The following is a 27,578-nucleotide window of genomic DNA, read 5'->3' on the forward strand; positions in this document are numbered from 1 at the left end:
TGTAATATTCCTACCAGCTACAAGAACAACTAGTTTAGTAGAGTTCAAATGTATTAACATGCTTGCATCTACACTGCCCGCCAAAAAAGTCACACGCTCTAATATGCTTTGATTATGGAAAGCTTTCACCGTGGCCATTGATTTCACCAAACATTTAGGGGATTACCAATCACAATCACAATCATTCCCCACTATCCTTTCAGTTTTAAATAATTTATGAATAGTTCTCAACCCAGTTTTAGTAGTTTCAGCAATCTTCTTCAATGTTTTTTTTTTTGCTTGATGCCAATAATTTGACCCTTCTGAAACAGATTAACATCTTTTCCACAACCACAGGATGTGACTTCTGCTATGGTATGGGCAGCTGTTAGTGTAGTGGTAAGATCACTGCCTTCCATGTGGGAGACTGGGGTTCAAATCCCAGTTGTGGCCTACCTCCAGTATGGGTCCTTAGTTTACCCTGCCTACCCTTGTAAGTCGCTTTGGATAAAAGCGTCTGCTAAATGTGAATGGTTGTTTAAGAAATGAGTAGCTAGTCACTGCATCAGTTAGTGGTAAAGAACTTGTCAGTTGAAACAATCATCCATGCAGTGATTATTATGGGAGACCCTTTACCTATTTGCTGTTAAATCTAGGTTAAATCTTTTTTTTCTGAACCGGCAGTGTATTTTGGAAGTGTGGTTGTCCTCTCTAAATAGCTCTTACTAAAGTATCTCCTGATAAAGCGTCAACTTGGTAATGCTGCTTCTTAGTATGACTTGTCCTCCTTCTACTAGCTGAATGTTGGTAAGCTGGTTTGACAGGCAGAAAGACAAAGACAGCACCTTGTCCACATAACTGACTTGATGTGAATTGCCAAGACCCACGTGGACACATGCATGCGTGCACACACACATTACATAGACAACATTTATATACCAAAACAATATTTTTTATTTGTAGTCCATCACCACAGCCCTGGTAGGCTATTCTGCACCAAAGCCAATGGAGAAACACATGACAAGCTTATACAATAGAGAAAAGAGAGATAGTCAACTGGATGGTGAGCAGTGCGTGTTTACAGTTGTGTCTCACTCTGGACACCACACCTGCCTTACTAAATTTTACCAGCTCTACATAACTCTAGTACTATAATACCTGGCATACCTGCTGTGGCATTCAGACACTCCTGTCCCGTTCTGCTGACCATTGGGGGATTATTGCTGTGGGAATGATTATTACCCAGAGTCAACAAGAAAGTCAGAACACAACAGGAACAAGAAGAACACACAGCACATCTGGGTATTAGCAGTATTATTCACGCTGGCGAAAGATGAGTCCTGAAAGTTTTGGAGCACCAAGTCAAAGGTCATCCACAACTTGAAATAGACTGCAGATTATCACTGTGCTGCAAAGCTGCCAGGACCCCCACACTTAATGTGTTGCTCTCAATGGTAAAAAATAGAGAAAGAAGACGCTTTCTGCAGACAGTCCATGTTTGTGCTTTTTTAATAATACTATTATCTTAATGAGGTCATAGTTTGGTTTGTTATACACTGGAGTTACAAAGGAAATTAAAATAGACTAAAATTCGAATAGCCCACCAATGGTAAACAGTACAGTATTTTAGGGGGCATTCCTCCCCCAATGAAAGTTGGGTAAGAGGAGCTGAGAGGTCACTGATAGAATGCCTATACATACAGACACATACATACATACCACACAAACATACAGTCTGTCAAGCACGCACGCACTCACACGTATATACTGTACAGAAACAGTCAAAACAATGGAGCGAGAGACAAGATGGAGTTCCACTAAAGTCTTCACAAAGCACAAATTCTTCTTATTCCTTTCTCTGGTTCCATACCACTTTCATGACAAATTTGTTTTTTAAATTTGAAAAAAGTAGACATATACTGTAGCATCTCCACGCTGACTTTTAGGTAAGTTGATTCCTCTTTGATGTCGAAGTCAGTTTCTTTATAGTCAGATAATCAAAAACACAAGAACAGTTTTGCGAAATTGATGCACAACAATCCCATACATTCTGAAGTTTATGAGTCAAAATTCAATGTTCTTGTGGCAAAAGTACTCCAGTCCGGATCTGTCTGAGTCTCCAATGGAATAGTTCCCACAGGACATAACTAGATGACTGGTTAGCTCCATTCTGTTCATTGCTGGGCACAACCTCTTTTGTATTATACTTCCTTTAATTGAGTCCATCAGAGTTTTCTGAACACACCGTAAATGCCATGATCCTTACTCCATCCTTGCATTTTGTCCAAGAACATTCTAAATACAAGGTTTCTGTTGGATTAGAACATTCCAGGGCCCGGACTGAACCCCATGTCCATGTCACGTGGCCTCATCTGACCCCCCATCATCATTGTCTGCTGTGGGGGGCCACCCATGCCCTGCAGTGACATCATCATGTTAGGTGAGCCACCAGGGCCTGGGTGGGCCATTTGTCTCCCCTGCATCATCCCTCCTGGACCCCCAGGGGACATCATCCGGTGCTGGGGTCCCATCATGCCTTGGCCCATGAATCCTGGGGGTCGCATCGAATTGTGGCCAGGGTTGCCCATTGGCATGTCTTGGGGCCCCATTCCCCCACCAGGCCCCCCTGGCATCCCTCCCATCCCCTGCATGGACATTCCCATCCTCGGGGGACCATCACCCATCATGCCCTGCATGGGGAAGCCTGAGGGGTGTGGCGGTTTACCCCCAGGGTTTTCTCCTCCTCCTCTGGGGAAGTAAGACAGAGTCTGACTGGGCTTCTCTGATGGGATTATCCTGGACAGGTCAAATTCAGGAATACCAGATGCTCCCGGCCGCATCACTTCATGAAGGTCTGCATCACTGAATCCACCTTGCATGTTGTTGAACTCTGGCCCTCCAGGGGTATTGGGCTTGCACATACCCCCATCACCCCCTCCCCCATGAGGCATGTTCCCCATTCGCCCTCCCATAGGTCCTCCTTCTCCCTGGAAGCCCATGGGATGACCAGGGAAACCCTGGGGTCCTGGACCATTGTGTGGGGAGAAAGGGCCTTGTTGGGAAGGGGACTGGGTGAGGGGGTAACCCTGGCTTCTGTGAGGGTAACCCATGCGTCCCTGGGGCATCATTTGAGGGTTTGCCATACCAGGGTCTTGGGGATTTGGTGGTATCATCATGCCATGAGGCATCATGCCTGGGCCCATATTAGGGGCATTGGGAGAGGGCATCTGTGGAGGCATGCCATGGGAGAGGGGCTGGGATCCCATTGGATTCATACCTAGAGGACTGAGGGCAGGCATGGGTCCAGCATTTCCAGGTCCCATCATACGTGGATTGCCTTGGTGATTCATTGCCATACCTGTGTGAGCAACACAAAAAGTTTAATACAATTCTGTATGAAGCACAAAAAAAAAAAAGATTCAGACAGATAAATTTCACACACTGAACTCTAAACTACAGGTTAAAAAAAAAAAAAAACTTACCATTATTGTTCACTGAAGGCAGGTTAGGGGAGCGAGCTGGAGGCGAATCGTCATCAGAGCTGGCAACCGTCTTTATGGCATCATGGTAGAGTGGGGTGGAGCTGGGCATTGCAAACTTGGACATGCGTGACATCATGATGGAGAGAGGGTTCTGCGATAGCGTTGGCTCAGGGGGTATGGTGTATGGACTGCCAGACGGGACGTTGCCTGGGATGGACATGGAGCCAGATGGAGCCCCAGATGAAGGAGGGGCTGAAGGAGGACCGTTACCACCTAAAGGATGACAATGTGAGGAACATTATATGACAAGGAGATGGTAAAACAAAGATTTCATTGTCTGTTTTTAATCTAAAAATATTCATACGTATTAGTGATGTGTTGTCCTTAGCCCACTGGGTAATGGTCCAGTAGCCACAAGAGGGAGCCACTGGACCATTACCCTCTCAACCCCACCCCTCATACAGATGTCAACTTGAGTGTTAAAATGAGTAATGAATCTAAAAGACAGCCCCCAGATACACTTTATTTTCAGTTTTGAGGCTTAATCAGTTTTAAAAGGACTACAGTATTTTATAAGTGATACTAACAATTATTAAAATCAATTCCAAATGTGTAACCAATAGTTTGAATTTTAAACCACAGCATTTACAAAAGAAATGTCAACACTGACATAACACTTTTCACATGCACTGAAAAGACAAAAGAAAATTCAATATTGAAAGATGATGTCGAAAGAGAGATGCTGCTGACCACAGATGAGAAGAAAACTGTATACCTGGCTCCATGTTTCCCATCATGTTTGGAGAGGTGATACTAAGTGGGGGCTTGCCACCCTGGGGTGGTACTCCAGGACTCTGCATGGGTGGTTTTGGAGAGGAGGCCCATCCCGGAGAAGGGTTAGGAAGAGAAGGAGACCTCATATGAACAGGGGAGGCACCTGCTGATCCCATCATCGAGTGGGGGGACTTCATAGGTGCTGAAGCTGGGGGAGCTGGAGGAGCACTGGGGCCTGTTGGGCCAGTGAGCATGCCAGCGAGCTGGGACGGTGTCTGAGGAGATTTAAGATTTCCCGAGGGAGAACCCATCATGGGGGACTGTACTTGCCTCAGAGGAGGGGACTTAAGTGGGTTGACACTGGGAGAGTTCCCCCCTCCTGCTTGAACATTCAGATCTGCTGGTTTGCGGCCTCTCTGGCCTTGTGGAGCCCCAGCAGAGGAGAGGGGGTTGATACGGCCATTACCTCCTGTTGGTGTAGATCTGTGCTCTGGACCAAAGGCTTGGTCTCCATGTGGAACCCTCATTCCTGCAGGACCCCCTGGGAAGGGCCGCCCAGGTCCCATAGGAAAGTCTCCTGGCTGTGCCTGATCAGGGAAAGGAGGGCCTTGCATGGGCCTGCCTTGTGGACCCATGTTCTCCATTGGAGGTCCTCCACCTCCTCTCATTCTCATCATATCATCTGGACTCATATTCATGGGGGGATCTCGTAATTTAGAAGGGTGCATATGAGGTCCAGGGCCAGGTCCCATGCCAAACTCAGGAGGCATTTCCCTGCTCCCCATTCCCGGCAGCCTAGATGATGGGCTCATAGGACCATCACCAGGCATTCTGGGAAACATACCCATCCCATTACCAGGCTCCATTCCCCCTCTTTGATGCCCCATCATTCTTTGCATGTCCATCATCATCCCAGGAGGCAGGCCTTTCTCTCCACCTATACCTTGGTGGAACATTGCTTCTTGGACTGATTGAGGATTTGGGAAACGCTCACCACGACCTCCTGGACCAGCAAACATTCCCCCAGGTCCTCCAGGGAAGCCTCGTGCATCTCCCATTCGGGGAGGCATGTCATCAGGCCAGCCCATTCCAGGCCTTGGCGGTCCCTCCATCTCAGGATTCATCATACCAGAGAAGCCAGGCATTCTCTGCATATGCAGAGGCATACCCCTGGGGCCAGGGCCCATGCCCATGCGCTCCTGGTAGTGCTCTGGTGGCCCACCTGGTCCTCCCCACATCTCTCCTGGGCCTGGCTGGTATGGTGGTGGGGGCCCTCTCATCATGCCACGTGGACCATGAGGGTGCATCATCATGTCTGGAGGAAGAGGCCGGTGTTGCATTTCTTGTTTCTTCCTCTTCTCCTCGTAAAATTCCTGCTGTAGCTTCAACCATGCCACCTGTTCTGGGGTCATCTGATCTCCTTCTCCGCAGCTCCCAGGACCCCCCATATGTGGACCCATTTCGTCCTGTGGAAATGGAGGCATGTCCCTCGGACCATGGGGTGGGCCAAATGGTGGACCTTGTGGACGAGGGCCTCCTGGCCCACCTGGTGGGCCGAGGCTCTGAGACTGTGCCATCATAGCCTGCAGAGGGCCTTGTTCAGACCTCCGGGGTGCAACATCAGGCCCACCATCATGGGGTCCACCATGGGATTGTGGGGGCCCAGCTGAAGGGGCATCACGGTCATCAGGGAAAAGCATGCGCTGGATATCCCGCAAGGTCTGCAGAGAACGCTGACGATGTTCCAGCTGTTCTTGGGACAAACCCTCTGTGTTGGCCTCCATGTTTAACAGTTCTTGGGCCAGCTGCTGCTGTTGCTGTTGCTGCTGGGGTGTCAGACCTGCTCCACTAGCACCTCCACCCTGCCCTCCTTCCCCTGTTGTCGGAGGGTTGAGGCCTGCCTCAGGTTGTGCGACAGGGGCCTGGTCAGCTGGAGTTGTGTTGTTGCTGGGGCTACCGCCTGAAAGATTTTTGGATTCCAAGCCTGTAGCCGATGACCCTTCCTGTGGGAGAAGGCCAGATTGGCTCCCTTGGTTTGAAGGTTGGGTTGGGGCTGGGTCTGCCATGCCAGGTAGGGACAGCTTGGCTCCTGGCTGGTGGCTCTGATCTTGGGCATGGGATGCTGGTTGCTGGGGAGGCTTGGAGTCATTTCGGAGGGCGTTTGCTGCATTGTTCTTTAACATGAGACAAATTAAAGAGTAAGTTATGACACACTCATGCAACATGATGGCGTTTATATGCTCATGTGTGAAATTGAGAAACTGGCTGTTTTTACCAGGAGTAGGTGAGCTTTGTCCTTGCTGTTGGAGATGTTTTTCATGTGGAAGGCAATGATGTTTTCTGTATGGCCAGTTAGAACTGCATCAGCTGCCCTGAGGACAAGTAGGCAGACAGTCAGATGTCAGTCATCAGACACAATAAGTAAATATGTTTCTGTGAGTGTATGTGTGTGACTGTGAGAGAAAGAGAAAGAGAGAGTGCTATTGCAATATTGTAAGGTGGATGAATGACTCCTAGATGGTACCATGAAGGTAATGCCAAGGTCAACAGACTAAGCAAACTATTGCACATACACACAAACACCTTCCACTCAGCATCCACATCTTTGATCTCTAATTCCCAACAGAGAGTGTTAATCTGAGCCAAGTGTATGCATCCACTGAGAAACACGCATGCTTGTGCAAATACACACAATGGATTTAGGCAATAACGGGGAAAGTTGGGGGAAGAGAGGTGGGCAGAGAGTATCACAGCTGCAGCAAACATCAAAGACAACAACCACCAATGACTAGGGCACAGAGATATACTTCAGGCAGTTGACATTGTTAGTAATTCCATTTAATTTTGAACTACTCCACAAAGGGTTTGGCTGTGGGTTTATATTTTGCTTATATATATATAAAAAAAAAATTTGATGATTTAATTAGCCTCTATAAACATATTAATATTTAAAACCTGTAGAAATAAGCTTCAACTATAAATACTAATCATTACTAATAACTTAACAAAAATACACATTTATGTGCAATACAAATTCAGCACATGGATGTCAAATTGTGGCAAAACGACAACAGTTCTCAATGCTACAAGATACAGTTCTCAGCTTTCTTACTTGTTGGCCATTTCGGTGGTGAAGACATAAACAAGTTTTGAGCCTGGTTTCTGGCCACTACCAGGTTCTGTTGTGGAGCCCTGGCCTCCCAGTGTGTTGTGGGACGGTGTGGAGGAGCGACTGAGTCCAGCATTGGAGGTAGAATGTGAGACAGAGTCCTGGGGCTTTACATCACTGGAGTTACAGTCTGCAAGAATAACAACATGTGAGGCCATAGTTTTAGGACCAGGCTTATGGGCAATATAGTTTTACTGAGGAGCTGTCATTGCCAGTGAAGTTGATCAGCAGAGGGATGGCTACGCACGCTTGGATGCATACATTAACACACTTACTGAAGAATCCTTTGTCATCTTCGTCACTTTCTCCCCCAGAGCACCAGTCAGCTCCACTGTACGGCTGCCTCCTCTCTGCCACACACATCCTCTTCGCCCTGCTGCTGTCTGTACACATACACACACACACACACACACACACAAACTATCAGTGAGCTTGGGTTTATCAGTGTGAGTGACAAAAACGGAAAACAAAAGTATATTTTTCAAGACGTGCAACTATTGTCTCCACTGGGCAGCTTGAGTTATGGATACCTGTGAGAAAATAAATAACACTATGTACAATGTGTACAGCACTAACTAACGTTATGCCGTAATGTGAATAAAATAAAACACAGCAAACCAACCATAAGCTGTAATTAGGAGAAAAACTTTTTGTTTTATCCTCCATTAATCAGAGAAGCCTCTAGAGGAATAGATATATGTGTATAACCAACATAAGCGTTTCAGACCTTAAGATGTTTAAGCACTATTGCTATTGATTCTATATCATGTAGTTCAAATAATTTTGGTGACAAATTATGAAAGCACATGATTTAATTATCCAAAATATCAAGAAACGTGTTCCTTGCTAGCCTACCTTAGTTAAAACATTTTAGTGTTTTTATAGTGATAAAAATAATTTAAAGTTTCAGATTTAAAGTTATAAATATCAAGATTGACTAACATTAGACAAGAGGTATCTGAAAATGTCTGACCTCAGCTATTTGCTGGACAAGTACTGACTTCACGGGTTGTTACCTTTTTCTTCACTGGTGGGTGTCCCACTCTCTGGCTGTTCGAATGACTCTACAGAGGTGCTTCTCTCCCTTTTGACTTTAACTTTGGAGCTTGGGCCAGAGGTTAGGCCCTGACCGTTCTTCAGCCCCATGCCCCCTGCCACATTCTGAGCCCCTTTGGTACCCAGCGTCTTGGGATCACAGGGTGAGGGCTGTGATTGGCTGGCAGTGTTCCCAGGTTTACCCTGATTGGGCATTTTAGAGTCCATCTGGGAGGCAGTGGAGGGGGACATGACGGGAGGTGATCGTACCATGGCCTCCGTCTTAGGTTTAGGGCTGTTAGAGCATATAGGAAAAAGATCACAAGCATTATTATTTAAGAAAAAAAAGAAGCTCATGTTTTGTTTCACTAAAACAAATTAAACTGTCAAATTTTAACTTATCATTTTAAACCTGCCTAAGATGCACCATGCTATGTTTTGTGGATTTCCAAAATGTTTATTCCTCTCTTTTCAAATGAATAAACATACTCTTTCTAAAGGTTTGGTCACCTAGTAATCATGCTCTGGTATTGGGCACAAACCAGATAAGTGGTGGGGTAAATACTCAGACAGCTGGACATGAGGTTTTATGCCCTATAGCACTCCACTATACCCTTGTTACCCAGTGTGCTAACAAGCAAAAGTGATAGACAGAACACAGTAAATGTGATTGTTGTTTTTTCCCTTTGTAACTGCTACACAAAATGTCACAATAACAGCCAATACTTGTCACACGAGTCTATGAACATAAGAACTGTAGAAATACAGGCCATCTACAAATGATCGCTGCTTACTAGTTATGAGAGCAGTATAGTCCAGGCAAGCAGGATACATCCAACTGGCAGAAACTCTCCTACCACACCCTAATCTTTTTCTCTGTCTCTATCTCCCTCATACATATATATAAAGACACACACACACACACACACACACACACACGCACTTGTATAAGGAACATGAAACTAATGCCAACATGTCCAAAGAGCACAGCCACAGCCTAACGCAGTGTATGTACATACACACAGCAAGTAGAAAAAGAAAGGAAAGCCAGAATTTTGGCAGTCCAGACAGCTGTTTCCAGAGGCTCCAGAAGCATGAGTCAGCAGGGAAAACATCCAAGCACAGTGTACTCCCTGACCCTAAAACAGCTCTGGATCACACATCAAGACCTTTCAGGTAAAATAATGGAGTGAATAAGCTAAACTTACATCTTCATTTCATAAATGAAGACGTAATGCAGTAATGTATTTATAATCATAAATGGTCACATTTCCCCACAGGGTTCAAATGTTCTTGCTCGTATTCAAAATGAGAAGCTTGGAAACATTATGGACCTTACAGCTGGTTGGATATAAGAGTTTCACAATGTGCCAAACAGTGGACCAAGGGACACACTGGATCACTCTGCAACCAATCATATCAGTCCAAATAATGCTTAAATTGATATCAGTATTGATCTAAACTTAATTTTTTGATCGATTGATTGATTTTTCAGAAATTGACCCATACAAGTTGCTAAATTTTCTTCAAATTTTAAAGAGTTATTTCATTCAATTGTTGTTTGAAATGGATTACACCGACAATCAATCTGTGTGATTATTCTATTAATAATTAATACGTTTATGTACTAGACAGAAGCTTGTGAGTAAACAATACAGCCTGTTTATATATTATTAATGTGAAATGATGCAACTAAGTGTTTCAGTCAGCAGCAGTTATAACAACAATGAACAATAAAAACTTAATTTATTGTCACTTACTGGTGACAATGTTGTGCAGCGGTAATAATCCGTGCAGGTTAAATTTTGCTTGGTGTGCAGTTGAAAATTATCTGGATTAAATGCACAATTTTGATCAATGTTCAGATCAGCATTTGGTTGATTAGACTTTTAAAACAATCATATGCATCACACACATAAATATAGACACAAATTACTTATTATTATTAATATTATTACACTGTGCCACTGTATCGCTGCACAAGATCTATATATTTTCAGTGTCTACTCACCTCTGTGTGTTAGTGGATGGGGAGTTCTTTAGCCTATTGGAGTGCATTGATGGTGCTCCCAGGACTACAGAACAAGGTGGAGTGATAAGCTGGTGAGGACTGCCTGTGTGTGAAAGTGGTGCTTTTGCACGCACGTTCCTGGAGCCAGGAACAGGATTCCCAATGTTCGCGAGGTTTCCCCGACCGTCCTTGGCCTCCTCTCGCTCTTTCTTCCCTCGTTCCTTCTTGTTGAAATGTGTCGCTGCTGTACCTGCCGCCGCTGGCCTCTCCTCTTGGACCTCCAACATTCTCTCTATGTCCTTGTCTGTGTGGTTGTGTGTGTGTGCGCGTGTATGTGTGTGTGTGTGTGTGTGTGTGTGTGTGTGTGTGTGTGTGTGTGTGTGTGAGAGAGAGAATGTGTGAAAACAATAACAATAGTCCAGGAGTCTTTCTTGTTCAGTGTGTATTTATGAAACTCCCCCAAGGGGGCTTTCAACGGCCCTTGGGCACACTGTTGAGAGAAAAGAGAGAAACATGGAAAGTTAACAAACTGAAATAGGGGGCCACAGTCTGGCAAAATTTAAAGTCACCCTCCACCCAAAATCATTTAATATCAGTCTACCATTTTAAATTTTAAAGTCAGCTGTTAAAAAATTGTCACTTTTTCTTTCTCTACTTTGGTCAGCTTGATCTAAATGGATTTTTCACAGCAGATATTCTGACATGTCACAGTGGAACTCACTGCAGCCCTAGCTGCAAAGCCATTGCCTATATTATTAAAGGAACCTGTGCTTTTCCTGTGACAAGTCAAAATACCTGCTGTGAAAAACTCCAATGCTGCAAGGTTTCTAGTATATGAAGTATCAAAACACTCACAGAAACCTCTAAAATCTCTCCTGCAGCATAATCTACATTTACTCAATGTACTTCTTATAACAAGAACCAACATACACATCGAACAGCAGATATTTGTGCATATGCTGAAATAAGAAATTTGTGCAAGACATGTTTGAGTTTAACTAAGAACGGTGCCAGCATTGCATAGCTTGTCCACAAATGACCACCAACAAGTTTAAATTTCTACTGCAGAATGCCTCACTAAGTAAATATCTTCACTTTTTAAAGATAACACATTTATTCATCGTTATATTATGCTATGCTTTCGTTATTATCATCTTATGAAATGATTTTTTTTACTCATAACATTTAAAAACTGATAATTGCCTAAACCTCAGTCAGGTTAAGTGTTGATACTACAAAGATAGCAGGTGGGATATCGTGTTAACTGTACAAATGCCACCATGGCAATGTAACAACAGTGAAGTGTGATGGTGAAGTGGGAGAGGTAGTGTTGTGGCTCAAACTAACCACTGTGTGTTTCTGTTTGTGTGCATGTTGGTGAGAGAGCACTGCATGAGAATCCTGTTTGGGAGAGCAGACCAGTCAGTCAGATTACATTGTCATCCTGAAAATATTTAGGAGCTCTTCCAAAACACTCAACATTGTAACTGGCTCCAGAGCTCCCCTGGGGAGAAGGAGGTGGAGTGTTTAGTGGGTTTCAGGGGGGAAGGGGGTGTCACTGGGAACCAGACAAATACGACAAATAAGACTCCTGCTACAGCAGCGGCAATTGTCTCTCAATGGTCTAGAGGAGAAGTGATTTACAACTATCAGGGTCACAGATCACTACTACACACGAGCAGTCTGGCTTCTGCAAAACAAGTGGGATTGGAGTGGCTGGGCACAGAGGAGGCCTGTGTATCCAAATTACACTGATTAGACTAACCTTTAAATATAAAAACACACTGAGTGGAGGCTCTTCAGAGAAGTAGCAGACTGATTATTGATTGCTGAACCAGTGATTTGAGTGTATATTTATTTACAACAGGGCTGTTAGAAAGAACTCCATTCTAAGTGAAATGACATGTTTCTATTTTTCAATTCAACATGCTTTGATACATAAGTGTGGAAGGAAAACCTCAACACAAAATTATACAAGTATTTTGTATAATTTGACAGCACACAGAAAGGAACTTATATTTCAGCTTCAACGACTTTTGCTCGAACTACAGACCTCATATTCGAGTGTAATATGTTCTAGTATTTCTTCCGGTGCACAGTTTGGATTTGGGGAATGGAGACTATGTGATGGAAAGTGACAAACAGGGATGAATTCTCCTGTCTATTTTGCAGTTGACTGTTACTTGCTCATCAAAGTAAAGCTGTCTTGTGTAGTCACAGTGGACAAGACCTGCCTGAACCAAAACAGTGTAAACAATAGCATGCAGGATTTTAACCTGTTGCCAGACAGTGCTGCATAAACAAACAAATGTGGACACAACTAACTCTTTACAAGACAAGAGATGAGTAAGAGGCCTTGAAGTGACCGGGAATGTCCAGGAAAACCAACAGAAACCACAGGAAAATCTCCTTGGGTTAATAAAGGGGATCTAATTTTTCTTTTAATGAGAACTTCTTCCTCATTCAACGTTAACTTGCACGTACGCCCTCAGGAGCCGTTATCGAAACCTAAAACTCCAATCATACACAAATGGGTGGACTATGAGTATGTGCACAAACACAGAAACTAACAGCAGGACCTGTCAATCACTGTTTCCTTCTAATCGCACGCTAACAAGACACTAATTGGGAATCTTGCTGACATGACAGTCATAAGGTATGTACTGACACACACATCAGACATGCACACTGCAGCCAGCCACACACACCAAAGCAACATACAGGTAATCACAGAGATTTCTCTTCCTCTGTCTACAGTAAAAATGCTCAACTGTCTATCAGAGCGCACACAGGGAGCTGCAGTGTATGCAAGCTAATGGGAAAACACGATAATGAGGCTCTAAAATTGAGCTTTTTGCCTCCGATATAAATATGAGGTTCCACATGAAAAGAGGGCAAAAAATAGTTCAATTCAATTAGATCTGAGGTTTCCAATGCGGGTGGCACTAAAAGGGAGCATTTCATTTCATGCTTATGTAACCGCCGTCGTATGCTGGCTGAGTGCAATGAAGAGAGTAGACCCTTCCCAGCTACGTCATACAAACTCCACTGAAGAGGAGATGTCAGGATATCAGTGCTGTATCCACTGATATACTCCAGGTGCGAGACCAACAAGAGCAGAGGAACCTCAATCTTGCTGCTTACCAAATCCACTGGCTTATATTTTGAATGCAACAATGCTCCCAAGATATTATTTCAATAAGGAGGAGGGGAAAAACACACAAGTGCAAACACACACGCCATCTCTCTTCCCACATCTCAGCCCTGTGTTGGCTGTAAAAGGGCCTGCTGATGTTTCAGCCTTATTTATGCAAATCCCATTTTGCAGTTCAGTCACAATAGAGTACTGCTCTCTATTTCTCGCTCTCTAGCTCCCCTACCCGCTCTCCGTCTGCTCGGCCTCCATCTCAAGAATTTCTTTAGCCCATTATTTGTTTAGGGCAATATCACAAGCATTATTTCCACCTCTCCTCACAGTATTCTCTAAGAGTGCACAAAAATGCACCACCATCAGCAAGGAACCATGCAGTTAGAAGAAGCAGCTGCCAGGTTTCTCAAACAGAAAAGTCTTCCTATCTACTCACACAATATTCAGATGTGAAGCTCTCTTTCTTCTATCTAATATTCACAGCAAACAAGCTATAAATAATAAACCCTGTTGCTCATCCATGTCGGGGTTTGCGTCTGCCGAGGCCATTTTCAGTATGGCTAGCAGCACCAGAGCTAAACTTGTTTGTTCCACTCTTGCTCAGTTACCCTGCAGGTTTCATATGAAGCCTGCAGGGCCGCTTCTGTGATTATTCTGAATCTGTAGTATTAAGAACAGAAAAAAACATTTTTAATCACAGCTTAAATCGAAGCCTTTTGGTTTGAAAAATCACATTCAGTTAAACTTCAATATCAATTTGAAAACAAAGAATTGTTCAGCTCTAGTTGAAATCTGCTATTACTTTACAAAGGCCAAGGTAAACTGGGAAAAAATACTTGCAAACAATAAATACAAATCAAGCCAAGTAAATTTAACAGAAAAGAAGCCAGAGGTGGTAATCATAGGATAACAGCACACTTTCTGTATTTCCTAGAAATCCTTTAGAGTGAATGCCTTAATGCTGCATTGAGAGCAAGTGTAACAGGAAAGACCAAAACATGTTAACCGTCAAGTCTTCCTGTGAGTTAATAAAAGTATGTTCACTTTTGGTTTTACTTGTGAAATTATGAAGTATTCTTAAAAAAGAAAACACAAATGTGTATGTTAATGAAACCATGATTTATTTTTAAGTAGCACTATTTTTTATTTATTTACAAACATTAAATCTAAACCAATATGGAAAATGTAACGACAGGTGAAATTTTAGTAGTGCTACAACTAGGTGAACAATTTTTAAATCAACTAGGTTAATAATTGGTTGGTTGGTAGGTAATTCAAGGTTATTTATTCACTGATAACATAATAGTAGAAAAAAACATTTTTCTGTGATACTAAATCTCAGTATTTCCTTGTGCATAACAGGTTTTCTTACTACACCTACTTCAGATAGTGAAGTATAAGCTAACTGCCAACAGAACAAGACATCTATTTCCAAGCAAATATATATCAACTCCAAATCACGCAGCCACTGGCAGAGGAAACACCTGCACACTCACCTGTAAAGGTAACTTCCTGAGACCCCTATACCAACATAAAACACCCTGCAGATAGCACTCATGACTTGCACTTGGCACACACTAACTGTGAGGAATGCTGAGTGTCACTAAAGATAGAGCCGTGACGCTATACAGTAGACATAATACATTTGTCATGACAGGAACAAGGATGCCCATATAAGCATGACTGAGGGCCCGTTTCTTCTGAAACCAATTTGTGCAAATATTTACAATGAACCTTTCAACTTTTCCGCATTCTCCAAACACTTAACTGCTCCCAAGGTACAATAGCTACATAGCTCCATCCTTCTCCGCCCACTCTCTTTTGTGTTCACCTGAGTGTCTTTCGGTTATCCACAGTCTCAGTTGTCTTTCAACTGGTTTGTCAGTCCAGCATTACCATAACAACCCTGACCACTGCACCATCTTCAGTTCTTTCTTTGTTCGGCAGACGATGCCTCTCCATCCCCAGGGAGCAGACATGTGTGTAATGCCACGTTTTGTCATATCATGTTGTGGTGACATAGGCCTCATCGTGTCCATCACAATGATGGAAGAGGCAATGAAAACAGGAGGTTTGGAAAGGGGGTGATACAGATATGCCCATAGGAAAGGTGGAGGGGGGGGGGGTTATTACACAAGTGGCGTCTTTTTTTTCCACAAAGTATATGGGTGTGTTTCTGTGTTTAAGACACACACACACACACAGACACACAGCTGACTCACTAGTGACACATCTGCTGGTGTAGCCTGGGCACAGTGCCATGTGTGGCGGCCAGCTCCAGCAGCAGGACTGGCACTCAGCACTCTGCTTGCTCTGATCTCCGGCTCACACACTTCACCCTGCACTTCCATCTCTGTCCATCTCCACTCTGTGCCTGCATTTCTGGCTAAGTGGCTGAATCTTGCTTACACACAAAAAACACCTTTATACTTAATATGGGACAAAAACACAAAGTAACTGGAAACAAACTAGCCTAACTGCCTAAATGAAGATTTTGATATTTTAATGAATTAGAGCAGGTTACATTCTTCATTCGCGTTATTTTGAAGAGCCTCGCACATACATGATGTGAGTGTAATTAATGAGAGGAATCAATGTATCAGTATTTCTTTGATCAAATTCTTGATCTACAATTGTTTTGTTTAAAAATGTTAAAATATTGAGTATTTCATAATATTAAGCACGGGTGGAACATAATTTTGCCATTTGCCTCTGTTTTACACTATTTGAGATTTTTAAAAATCTAGTTAATCTAAGAGCAGCTACATTATAAACTGTACGCATGTTTAGCACTTTGATGTGTATCTTTTATTTGCACTGACTGCTAGAAGTTTGCAATTTATAGATATCACATTCTTTCTGAGGTTAATTATGTTAAATTGTCTGTTCAGTATACAAAAGGCATGCTAAACTGGCTTCACATTGGGTGATGGACTGTGCCACGGAAGAACTGTCCATTATTAGCTCTAAATAACTCTATTGTTGCCTTACCAGGGTGTTTGGGATCATTGTCCTGCTGCATAATGAACCAGTAGCAACTTTATTTTGAGGTGTTGGCTTGAACTTGAGAAAACAGAACAATTTCTTTATAATTTAAGATTAATCTATATACTTTTTTAGCTGTTCTGCCCTTTGTTAATTTACACGCTGTCTACTGCAGGCCCAGCATGCGCCTGTACTGTACTTGGGGGACCAGATGTGCACATATTCAGGTTCCTCTTCTTACTTTTAGCCAGGCAATGCACAGTTCTCTTGTCCTCAGTCATTTGCACTCCTTGCTGACAAATTTCCATCAGTCATTGCAGCCCACAGCTGCAGCCTCTGCGTGTATAGGTTATATGCCACACTTCTTGAGACGGGCTTTTAAATGATCCCTCAGCCTCTGTTGTTGACTTCCAGCAGTTAGTTTTCTGCAGGTTTTCAGTATGTGGCACACAGGCTACATAATGTGGAAAGATTACAAAATCTTTAGGTGCAGGCATAGATGGTCCATGTTACACGGACACAGAGTAGGGTGGAGAGGCAGATTGCCTGGTAGACAACAATCTTACCATAAAGATGGAGATTACTGTTGGTAATTATCTTTCTCCTTCATTTTCCGTAGAATGAAGAGGCCCGTTGGACCGTGAGTCCAAACTCCTTAGAAATATAGACACTGTAAAGCTCCAGATGTCATGTGACTAGTTCTGTTTATTCCACCATGTTGGCAGAAACAGCATAAGCGAAGATGAATGACATTAGTGTGGATTTCAAGCTGCCCGAGTTTATTGCACACTGTAATTCCCAATACACTGAACTCTTATTTTGCAAAACTCAATAGATTAAACACTGACCCATACAATGCCCCTGGAGTGCATTTCAGAAATACTGAAACAGGAATAGGCAGTGTTAAGGACTGCAGCCCCAGCTTGTGCCTCCATCACCTCGCACTGATATCACAGAGAGTAAACCAAAAATATCTACACATGGCAACATTTTGTCAATCTGTAAAGTCATTTGACAACACTCATCGGTATTTCCCAAATCCCCACAGACTCTTTTTGTTGCGTGATACAGTAACTAAATCATTTTTTTTGGCTGGTTGGCAGTGAATTACAGTGCGTACAATACCTTATTTATCTGAATGATTAGAAGAGTCTAAGAGGAAAAAGGGGTCAGAATTGCCAAATCATATTTTTCAAGTTGTCATATAATTATTTGTTGGTTATCAGAAGGGTAGTGCCAGCTTGATTTGTCACTTCATGACATGATGCCTACACTATATGATACCCATCGCCCACTCTTGCATTAGTTAGTAGTATCACACAAGTGTTTCACAAAATTTCAAATAGAACTAAATTAGTCAAGTGTCATTACTCCTGCCAACATGGCATTTTAATTTGACTGATGAATACAGGGATTAGCTTTTATTAGGAAAATAAAATGTTTATCCAATCTAAATCCATTATTAAATAATATATTTAACCCGAGTCTATTAAATGTTTGAGTTAAAGATGCTCAGTATAGCAAAAATAAATATGCAACTGTATGCACAACAGCAGATCAAATATTGACTGTATTTACACAACAGCCTACTGAGTTTGACACACCTAATTTTCCAATATCCATTTGCTTAAAACACTGAAGGTCCTGATTTAGAACTGGATCTTAAATTATTGACGTGATATGAATAAAACTGGAAGACTCAAGATCAGCTGATGAGTTTACAAGAGAAGATGTTTCACTCAGTTGAAGTTGAAACTACAAAAACAGGATTGTTTAGCTGTGTTCTAGTGTGATGCCTATTACCTTCAATTACCTACAATCTCTGGACACAAACAGTGGTGTTTTGCTGAAGTACGCTTCCCACCAGCTTACAAAGAGCACATATACCCGATAACAGTTTCATTTTCTGTTTTCATTTTTTTTCTACATTTTGCTACCAACCTAGATAATTTGCCCACTATCAGTTTGACTCACAGGCTGTGGCTCAAGTTCATAAATCTGTCAAAAGAGATGGGAGTCTTGAGGAAGCTGATTCCCAGATTGTATTAATATGACTGTTAACACAGGTTGAACATTATTTTCACATTATTTACACTTGGTTTAAAAGAGAAGTAGACCCCCTACTGCACCAAATAATTTATTTTTCACTGAAAGGTTACAGGTTTACATACCTCCGTTTACACGATTCTGATCCAAATTGTTAAAGGTCTGTGAAGATATGGTAAATGAAAGATAAAATTACACAATCTGTATAATTCAGCTGCAGAGACATTGTCGACACTTTAAGTTTGATGACGTTCTAAGCTCATCAAATAAACCACCCCTACAAACAGGTGGGATTTTTCTTTCATAATCAAAATAATTTCTCTGCTATCAGCTGTGGAGGTCTTGGCAGGCAATACTCTTTGTAATTAGTAAGACCACAAGTTCTCTTTCTTCTTAATTATCTTCAAAACAGTTCATTTAAGTGAGCCTATAGTTTGGCCAGCGTCTCTAACCACTTTACTCTTGTTTCTTGGTCTCATAATGTCTTCTGACCTAAACTGGCGCAACTCTGGTCCTATTGTTGATAAACAGCAACAACAGTTTCCAATGGTGATCCGAGTACTAGAGAAAACACTACTGTAGGAACTGAACTCTCTCTTAGGCTGCTTGCACACATGCACTGGAACTTCTCTAGACATTAACTGGGTGGGCTGCATGTGAGGATGCAAATGTCCAAGTCAGTTGGCCCATACATTAAACATGCTTTATTCTGCCAGCCTCCTAGTCTGTGTAATGTCTACTGTAGGTGGCGGCCATGTGAGAATACAGCAAGTAATTCTCCAGACTATTTACAGCAAGCAAGTAGGGGCTCCCTTTCAGTCGATCTGCTCAGCACCAACTAGCACAACACCAGAAAGTATAGAAAAGGGTTTCATATATAGCATATAATTTCTTAACATGCAACTGGTTCTGCTTCAATGTGCTGTAACGAAAACACAATTGATTTTTGACATTTATTATTTGTTTCATGTTTTGCCTCCTGCACACTCTACCCCCAGACTACCCCTCACTGAAATCAGGTGGACTGTTTTCCCAAGTGAGAGCCCGTCTGACCCAGACTCCCTCCTGCATGTGTAAGCAAGCAACTCTAGGATTCTCCAGACACTGTCTGGGGAGTTTTTGTGTTTATTTGGTGCCTTTATACATTTCTCATTTTAATTAAATTACCTTTAATTAAAAGGTAAATAAACACATCTGAACATTTGCAAACACCTGAAAGGACATGTGCCAATTGCCTTTATTAAAACTAAGAGTGTGCAATTTATAAACCACAAGTGATTTTGTCTTTGTCCCAAACAATATGGGGGATATTGTATTTGGGTCTGTTCAGGTCAAACTGATTTTGGATTCTATACTAATTGTATATATTTCAGACTGTGTCTGAATCTTTCTGAATCTTATTTGGACCAAGTCTTTAAATATTAATGATTACTTTGGGTTGGCATACGTTTCAATTAGACCAGCATTTTGAATCCATGAATAACTGCAGCAGAAGGGCACTTTTTGTGCTTAGGAAAAATAAAAACACTAATTTAGATAGTGCCATGTTATGCAGTGCTCACTAAAATACAGTTTTTACTATGACATTATTAGTGCAACAGTATCGACAAAAAGCAAATATGTAAGGTTTTCCACCCAGTATGTTTCTCTTAGTTGTGGCTCAAATCAAAAGCCAAAAAGAAACAAGTTTGCTTAAGAGAAACTCTGATGCCCTCTGAGCAGACCCCTTCTTTCCTCCCTTCCCTTGACTGTGCTCTCTGGTCTGTGACTCCCCTCCCTTCATCCCGGCAGTCGCTCCCACACTCGGGCCACATTCCACCCTTGCTCATGCTGGGAGGACGTCTCCCTGTGGCCAAAAGCATTGTGGGAAATCCCAACAGCCAGGCCCTTCAGAGGCCATATAGACTATTTACGTAAAGGAGAGTTGTTTTCCTCGCTTGCTGGCCAACAGACTCATTTTGAAAGCCACTTGCTAAAAACAACTGACTTCTTAACCTGTCATACCATGTGACACAGCTCGGGCACCTCTACTGGGATAACAACAAACAAACAAACAAACTATTTTTTACTCAAATAAGCAAACAAAAAAGCCACAGAATCTACAATACATGTGCTGTCTCCTGTCCTTTATCATTCAGCTAATTTAAGACTATGGAGAAAATATGAGCCAGACTATGTCCCTGAATTACCCCAGTTTGCACTAGTGTGTCATTCTCATGGAATTTTAAACACACTGGCAAAGACCTGGCCAATTAAATATACAGGCTACAGGCATAGAGCAATATACAGGCACATACTCACGCTCATTGCACATAGACATACCCACATGCTGCAGTACTTGTCCTAATAATGTCCACAGAACAGTATGGTTCGAAGTTTGGTTTCTGCTGTTTCCATGACTCAAAACTTGTGTACTTTTATGTCGGAGCTTCATTTGATCCTTTCAAAACTATGATTGCTTTACTGTAGAACAAGACATTTCAACCCTGCTATTAAGCACTACTGTAATGTGCTTAAAGCGTGCAGTGTATCGTCTATGTAAAATACAATCTGTCAATGAATCCTGATGTTAGAGACACAATGAATAAATGTCCTGCTTTGCTTTTAACATGTTATCATAGGAAAGACAAGATAATGTTGTTACACACACAGTTATACAGCTGCTCTAAACTTTCAGTGTTGGTTTAGTGGGTAAAACTGATTGAGAGGCACAAAAAAATAATCTACCTCCTTTGTTTTTGAGCATCAGCAGATGGCTCAGATTACCAGGAGAAAAACAAAGAGAATGAAAATGAGATGAGTTCATGTTCAAGGTGTGGCACTATTTTGGGTGTAACATTTTTTTAAATTGTGTGAATTTTAATAATACAACACCACAGCAGTAAAATAACCAACATGTAGGCACATCTAGCTTGACACCACTGGAACTGAATGCTGCAGAAGTAGAAAGGAGGGAACCTGTTGATTTGCATTTCCAACAGACAGACCTGTAAGTTCTCTTATGATGCAATTCATGCAACACACCTCTTTCATCTATCCAACTACATAATTTTTATATATAAAATACTGCTGAGTGTATCAGTTACAATATTTGAAGAGAGACCAGAAATTACAAAAATTACACAAGTCAAACTGCTACTACTCAAATTTTCATGCACAACAATATCTATGGTTTAAAACAGAGAAAATACCCAGTGAGCAAGCTTTCTGGGTGAAAATGCCTTGTTAATGCAAGAGGTCAGAAGAGAAAGTTAAGACTGGTTCAAGCTGATAGAAAGGCAACAGTAGATCCAGTAACCACTCGTTACAATCGAAATATGCAGAAGAGCATCTCTGGATGAACACTTTGAACCTTCAAGCATATTGCTGACCATGCCCACCACAGTGTACCCATCTTCTGAAGGCTACTTCCACCAGGTTAACGCGTCATGTCATAAAGCTAAAATCATCCCAAACACAGTTTGGTACTCACACAGCTTCCACAGTCATCAGATATCAGATCTGAATCCAATAGAGCACCTTTTGGAGGTGATGGAACTGCACATTTGAATTGTGGACGTGCAGCCAACAAATCTGCAGCAACTGTGTGATGCTATCATATCAATGTGGATCACGAATGAATGAATGAAAGAAAGAAAGAAAGAAAGAATGTTTCCAGCACCTTCTGAAGGTAGAAGGGGTCCAACCCAGTGCCAATGGCGTACCTAATGAAGTGGCAGGTGAGTGCATGTTGGATGTTTCCCCACTTCTCATTTACAATAATTAAAATATCTGTCTCTACTTCTCTTAAATTACCCATTCATTAAATCAATGAATCTGTAAATCATTTAGTCAATAAAATATGGAAGATTTGTTCAAAATGCCTGTTATTCTTAAATTTGTAAAGCCTTCAAGTCTTGTTTTATCAAAACAACATTTCAAAATATTTAGTTTACTATCACATCAGACAAAGAGAAGCCTGAATTGAGAAGCTTCAACTAGGGAGTGTTTGGAGTGGTTTCCTTAAAATGTCTTAAAATGATCAACCACTTATCAATCATTTCAGCTTCAGTTCTGTAAGGCACTGCCAATTTTCTTATGAACTAATGTGAAAGATCAGAGAAGAATTTCTACAAAGCACTGACACATACACACCATCACTTATTAGAAGCTCAACCAAAGAACATAAAGGATTTAACAAACCAGAGCATTCTCATTTACGCTGACAGTTCTGTCAAAGAACATGATAATGAAGATTTGACACAACTGATGGATGCTTATCATTGGTTCATGAAATTAACAAACTGATTTCTAATGAGAACCACATTTTGAAATCTTTTTTCTCTTTCAGATCTTTGCAGAGCATAGTGGGGCTACTTTAAAAGAAGCTAACTAGTATCAACCAGCTGGAGAGGACCTCCAGCTAGCTGGCAGTATTAAGCTTAAAAAGTTGAGGGAACTGCAGGTCACAGCAGGTTCCACCTGAAAGCAACTAGACCCCTTTCCTTAGGGCAGAAGGAGCAGTTCATCTGTGCCATAACTGTCAATCACAACAGAGAAACATGAAAGCAGATTGATAGGTACATTCTGACTTAGTCAGACACATCCTGGAGGATCCTGTATAAGCAACGATCCCACCACACATCCACACTGAGACATATACCCTAAAAATGTGAAATATTAGAAATAAAAACATTCATATTTATAGCTGAACTGAACAAATTTGACTAAATAAATAAAACCAATGCCTTGTTATTATACTTTAAAATGGATTTTGAATAATTAAGCTGGTGCTCTTATTTGCTTTTCTTAGATCCGTCTCCTATGTGATCCCATTTGGTTTCCTACCATGTGAAGCATGTTATAACTTTATATTGAGATATATAACGATTTATGCATTCACTGATTAAACTGTGATACCTAAACTAGCTAATAAAGAGTAACAATTAATCAGACAGACTACACAATAATAAAAAAACAGTAAATGTTTAAATTGTCATATAGGTCGATGCAGACTGCACATGGACATTCTACATATGACTATTTCATGTCCAATTCTTTTAATTCCTCTGAAGGTATTATTGTGGTGCTTCAACCACTTGGATTACAGTTTTATTGCACTACAGGAACAATTAATCACCCAAACTTCTACATAAGTTGCAGACACAGGTGGTTTATCGAGGCAAAAAAATGCAGACATACACGACACACACTATGCAGTACTTTTTCTATTTAAAAAAGACTACATAATCATTGTACTATGGACTCTTGACTATTTTATTAGTCATTCAGGAGATGAACTAAATTTCTTAATTAATTATGAGGTAAGCAGGAAATAGGGAATTGATATGTTTCACTAAATGTAAACACTTCATAGTTTATGAGCAAACCATCACAAGAGAAAAAATATTGAATGAGCCTATAGAATGAAAATAAACAACAGAGGAGAAAAAAACGCACACACACTTGGGTTTAATCTATTAAATGAATGTGGAGGGAAGACCCCTGCCACCCACTTCACAGGCGATGAGACAAACCACCCCTCCAACCCATCTCTCCATGTCATACACAACACCAGCCTTGCAAGTTTTAATTAGAAAACCTGTGATGCAAACAAATGCATGGAAACATGAGAGGCCAATACACAGAGGAGAAAATAAATCCTTTGCCGCTTTACATCAATATCCATTTCCTTGCGTCCTTCACCTCACTGTGGTTTTTGGTTAACACAGTTCGGATTAGATAGCAGATAAATAAACAGTGTGCACTGTGTTCTCAGACGGAGCGCCCTGACCATGCCTGTGTAGTTCATAAAACAAGACCAAACATCTCAGTGATAATCCAGAGCAGTCCAGCTCTGGTCCTTTACCTCAAACCGCTTCCCTGAGCATCAAGAGTGATCGCACAGGGCTAGCACTCAACAATCCAAGACCTCTCACCAAAATACTGCTATCAATGGAGGTCCCTCATTGATAAATGTCAAAGAGATAGCAGTAGATAGTGGAAAGAGCCTACACCAAGCTTGTTGCGGTTATAGCACAGTTAAGATATCAAAATTATGGCACCAATCTTTGTGCAAAAGAAGCGTTTGTTGCAATGTTTCATATTGTTATTTTAACCCATGTTGGTCTAAAAACGGAAACAACAGTACAGTGAAGAAAAGCATGAAAATATGTGCATCTTTTTTTCACTTGGATTTTCATACTCCAATGTATGGTAAAGACAAATACTTTACTGCTACACCATGGTAGTGTCCAAAATCCATCCTTTGTTTACTCATTCATTATTCCGTATGACATAGAAACTCTACTGTGAGTGGGAAAATAGAGATTTTGTAAAATTTATGAATCACTGCGATTTTCCTTCATGTCTGACAGGTATTGTGTCTCATGAGTGATCATCTTGGCATATATAAAATGTGACACATTGTGGGAATCTCCAAGGCTGCTGTAGCATTTGGACACTCAAATTGCTTCACAGTAAGACTTTTAATGCCATTATGTGTCATGAACAGATCTTAGAATTAGTGAAGGCAATAGTGAAGTGAGGCAATGAACGAATTGAGATTTCTATTTACTTGCAGCGTGTCTTGAATGTATGCTTTTAAGAAGAAGGGACAGGGATATGAAACAAACTGTGATAAAGTGTGAAACAAAAAAAAAGACAGTCAGAGTTGTGTTGGGTTACCTCAGAAGCCCCCCTGCCCTTTCAGCAGGGCCTCATATGGAGAACCAGGCCTAAGGTCCCCTGGGCACCGATGTCTGCTCTCCACTTGACTCCTCCCAGTCAGCCACGGAGGCTGTGCAGAAACCTGGCCCACTCACGACACCCTACAGCCACAAGTCATTCACACCTGGAAGAGAGGCAGACAACTTTGCTCACTGGGTGAAACACAAACAACTGAATGGCAAGGAAAAGCACTCAGTCGATCGTGTTGATGGCAAACATGTAGAAAATACATAACTAGTGTAAAGCTTAGGTCATCAGGGGCTACAGTAACAGTGTACACATGTATTTGTACTTCCGTTATCGACCAATGTGCACATAAGAGACAACATATGATACTCTATCAAGACCTTCATTGCATCTTTGAGGACTACCTCACTCTACCAAATATCAACTGTGGGAGCAAAAAGATTACTATTTTAGATCTCAATAATGCAAAGAAAATAGGGTAAAAGTAGACAGCGTACATATAAATTTAAGATAAATAGGAAATTGCCTCAAGACTATGCAACAGTACTGTTGCATAGCAATTGAAGAAAGCATTAAGGTCTGCAGTTCAACATCAGCTCGTTGACATGTATGCTTCAGAACTGTCCCTGGACAATACAGCGAACCCCTACCTGCCAACTCAGAAGTTGCTGTGGATAACAGCATCAGCTAAAGCACTAAAATGCAAACTGCAACAAAGCCCCCGAAGCTGCTGAGATTTTCTCTTTAGAGTTATTGAGGAGGAAACAGCATTAAGACAAAGTGATGCAGGATACACATCTAATTTCATCAGTCATTGGAAAAAGTAGTAAATAAAGAAAATCCAAATCCAACCTTCTTAATAAACTCACGCAGGCTGAGCAAGCTGCATCTTTAATCATCACCAGAGTGAATCCACCAAATTCCTGGGTATCGGATGTCTTTTACTAAACATTTCTACACTATAGGACCTGTAGATTATTTTCACTCAGGAGTCAAGTTAAACCAGATTGCTACCACTAAAACACTGAACACATTCTTTGCCATGTTTAGCTCTCTGGACTTGCCAAGGTAACACAGCACAATGCCACAAACTCGAGCCTGCTCGAGGAAGTCGTCCTAAAATATACAGACGTCTACAAAGCGAAAACTGAGCAAATAATCGTAAAGCACAGAACAACTACACAGACTAGACTTCCCCCCCTGAAATCTCAGCGCCTCACTGGACAACTCTTGGCGGACAAAGTAATTCCATGGCGCTTGAAACTCCAGGAACTTTTTTTTTTTTTCTTTTTCCTAAAAGAAGTTGTTCCTGTTTCGCCAGAGAACTGGGGGGAAGGGAGGACTTCAGCACTTGCATTCATGGAGCCACGGCCAGCGCAAACAAAGTCTTCCCCGAAGAGGGAGGCACTGAACGGCGGCTGAGAGCGAGAACAACGACGTCGGTCACAAGCACAACACACACACACACACAAAACCCCACATATAAAATAAAAAACGAGATGGATTTCAAGGCTAAGGTGTGTTGAGAAAACAACCCAGGCCCTCCTCAGGCAGACGCTCGTTTCAAGTTCTGCTAGCTCCGGTAACAATGTAACAATTAAATCGCTCGGTGGATGATAGGGCTGGACGACACAATCACCAGCCGAGGCCTGTGATCTGGTTACGCGTTTATAAATCATATCAGGCACATTTCTAATAAAGTCAATACAATACCAACGGTGTGGTTCTCCCGAAGAATGCAGAACATGCATGCTGCATTGTATCCTCTTTTCATTTTCACGAAGCACGGGCGGTCCTCCTCCAGTATAATGGGGTTAAAACCAATATTTCTCCGCGGGTTTTACACCACGTTGAAAACATCGTGAATAATCCGCTTTTGTTGCGCTGGGGGGGAAAAAAATCGGCATGTACGGGAGAACGGGTGCTCACTGTCTGCCAGGCCAGACGCGACGTGGGTTAGCTAGCCAGCCTTCGGGGACAGAGGCAGAGAAGAACGGATACCGGAGTGAGATGTCCCCGGGAGGAGGACCCGCGTGTGCCCGTTGCCAGGAGGCGAGCTGGGGTACCGACACTTTCCACCTGGATTTGAATAAAACCACACTCACCTGGAGTGTTAGCTTAATTCCCGTGGTCGTCCCACGACGGATATACGCCGCACACTTATCAAATCACAACATTATCACGGTAACATTATAAAATAGAAATGTGTCTCCCCCCCTTTCACCCGAGCTTTCCAGTGGTCCTACTCCATTACATCCCAGTCAAGATTTCCTG

The 27,578-nt window shown here is 42.0% G+C and overlaps 1 protein-coding gene across 4 annotated transcripts; it reads right to left on the reverse strand.

Annotated features, from left to right (window-relative positions):
* Nucleotides 1-1,472: 1,472 nt before the first annotated feature.
* On the reverse strand, nt 1,473-27,578 carry bcl9 (BCL9 transcription coactivator). 4 transcript variants are annotated; one of them, XM_026376380.1, is made up of 10 exons: nt 27,410-27,578; nt 25,296-25,461; nt 10,451-10,940; nt 8,421-8,734; nt 7,680-7,787; nt 7,348-7,534; nt 6,511-6,607; nt 4,237-6,409; nt 3,462-3,734; nt 1,473-3,337 (listed from the first exon to the last, which is right to left on the reverse strand). In XM_026376380.1, exons 3-10 carry the CDS (start codon nt 10,735-10,737, stop codon nt 2,298-2,300), a joined length of 4,479 nt encoding a protein of 1,492 aa, XP_026232165.1. In that variant the 5' UTR covers nt 10,738-10,940; nt 25,296-25,461; nt 27,410-27,578; the 3' UTR covers nt 1,473-2,297. The 4 variants fall into 4 exon arrangements, with proteins under 4 accessions (XP_026232165.1, XP_026232167.1, XP_026232166.1 ...); XM_026376382.1 differs by lacking the exon at nt 27,410-27,578 and adding an exon at nt 27,022-27,384; XM_026376381.1 differs by lacking the exon at nt 27,410-27,578 and adding an exon at nt 27,018-27,384.

The sequence above is a fragment of the Anabas testudineus genome, chromosome 21, assembly GCF_900324465.2.
Source record: "Anabas testudineus chromosome 21, fAnaTes1.2, whole genome shotgun sequence".
NCBI classification, from domain to species: Eukaryota; Metazoa; Chordata; class Actinopteri; order Anabantiformes; family Anabantidae; genus Anabas; species Anabas testudineus.

Excerpts from the sequence above, each read along its gene's own strand:
- bcl9 (XM_026376380.1), bottom strand. The coding sequence starts at position 10,737 with ATGTTGGAGGTCCAAGAGGAGAGGCCAGCGGCGGCAGGTACAGCAGCG. Across the intron at positions 7,788-8,420 it reads ACCCACCAGTGAAGAAAAAG|ACAGCAGCAGGGCGAAGAGG; the intron begins GTAACAACCCGT and ends GTATGTGTACAG. Across the intron at positions 6,410-6,510 it reads ACAAAGCTCACCTACTCCTG|AACAATGCAGCAAACGCCCT; the intron begins GTAAAAACAGCC and ends CTCATGTTAAAG.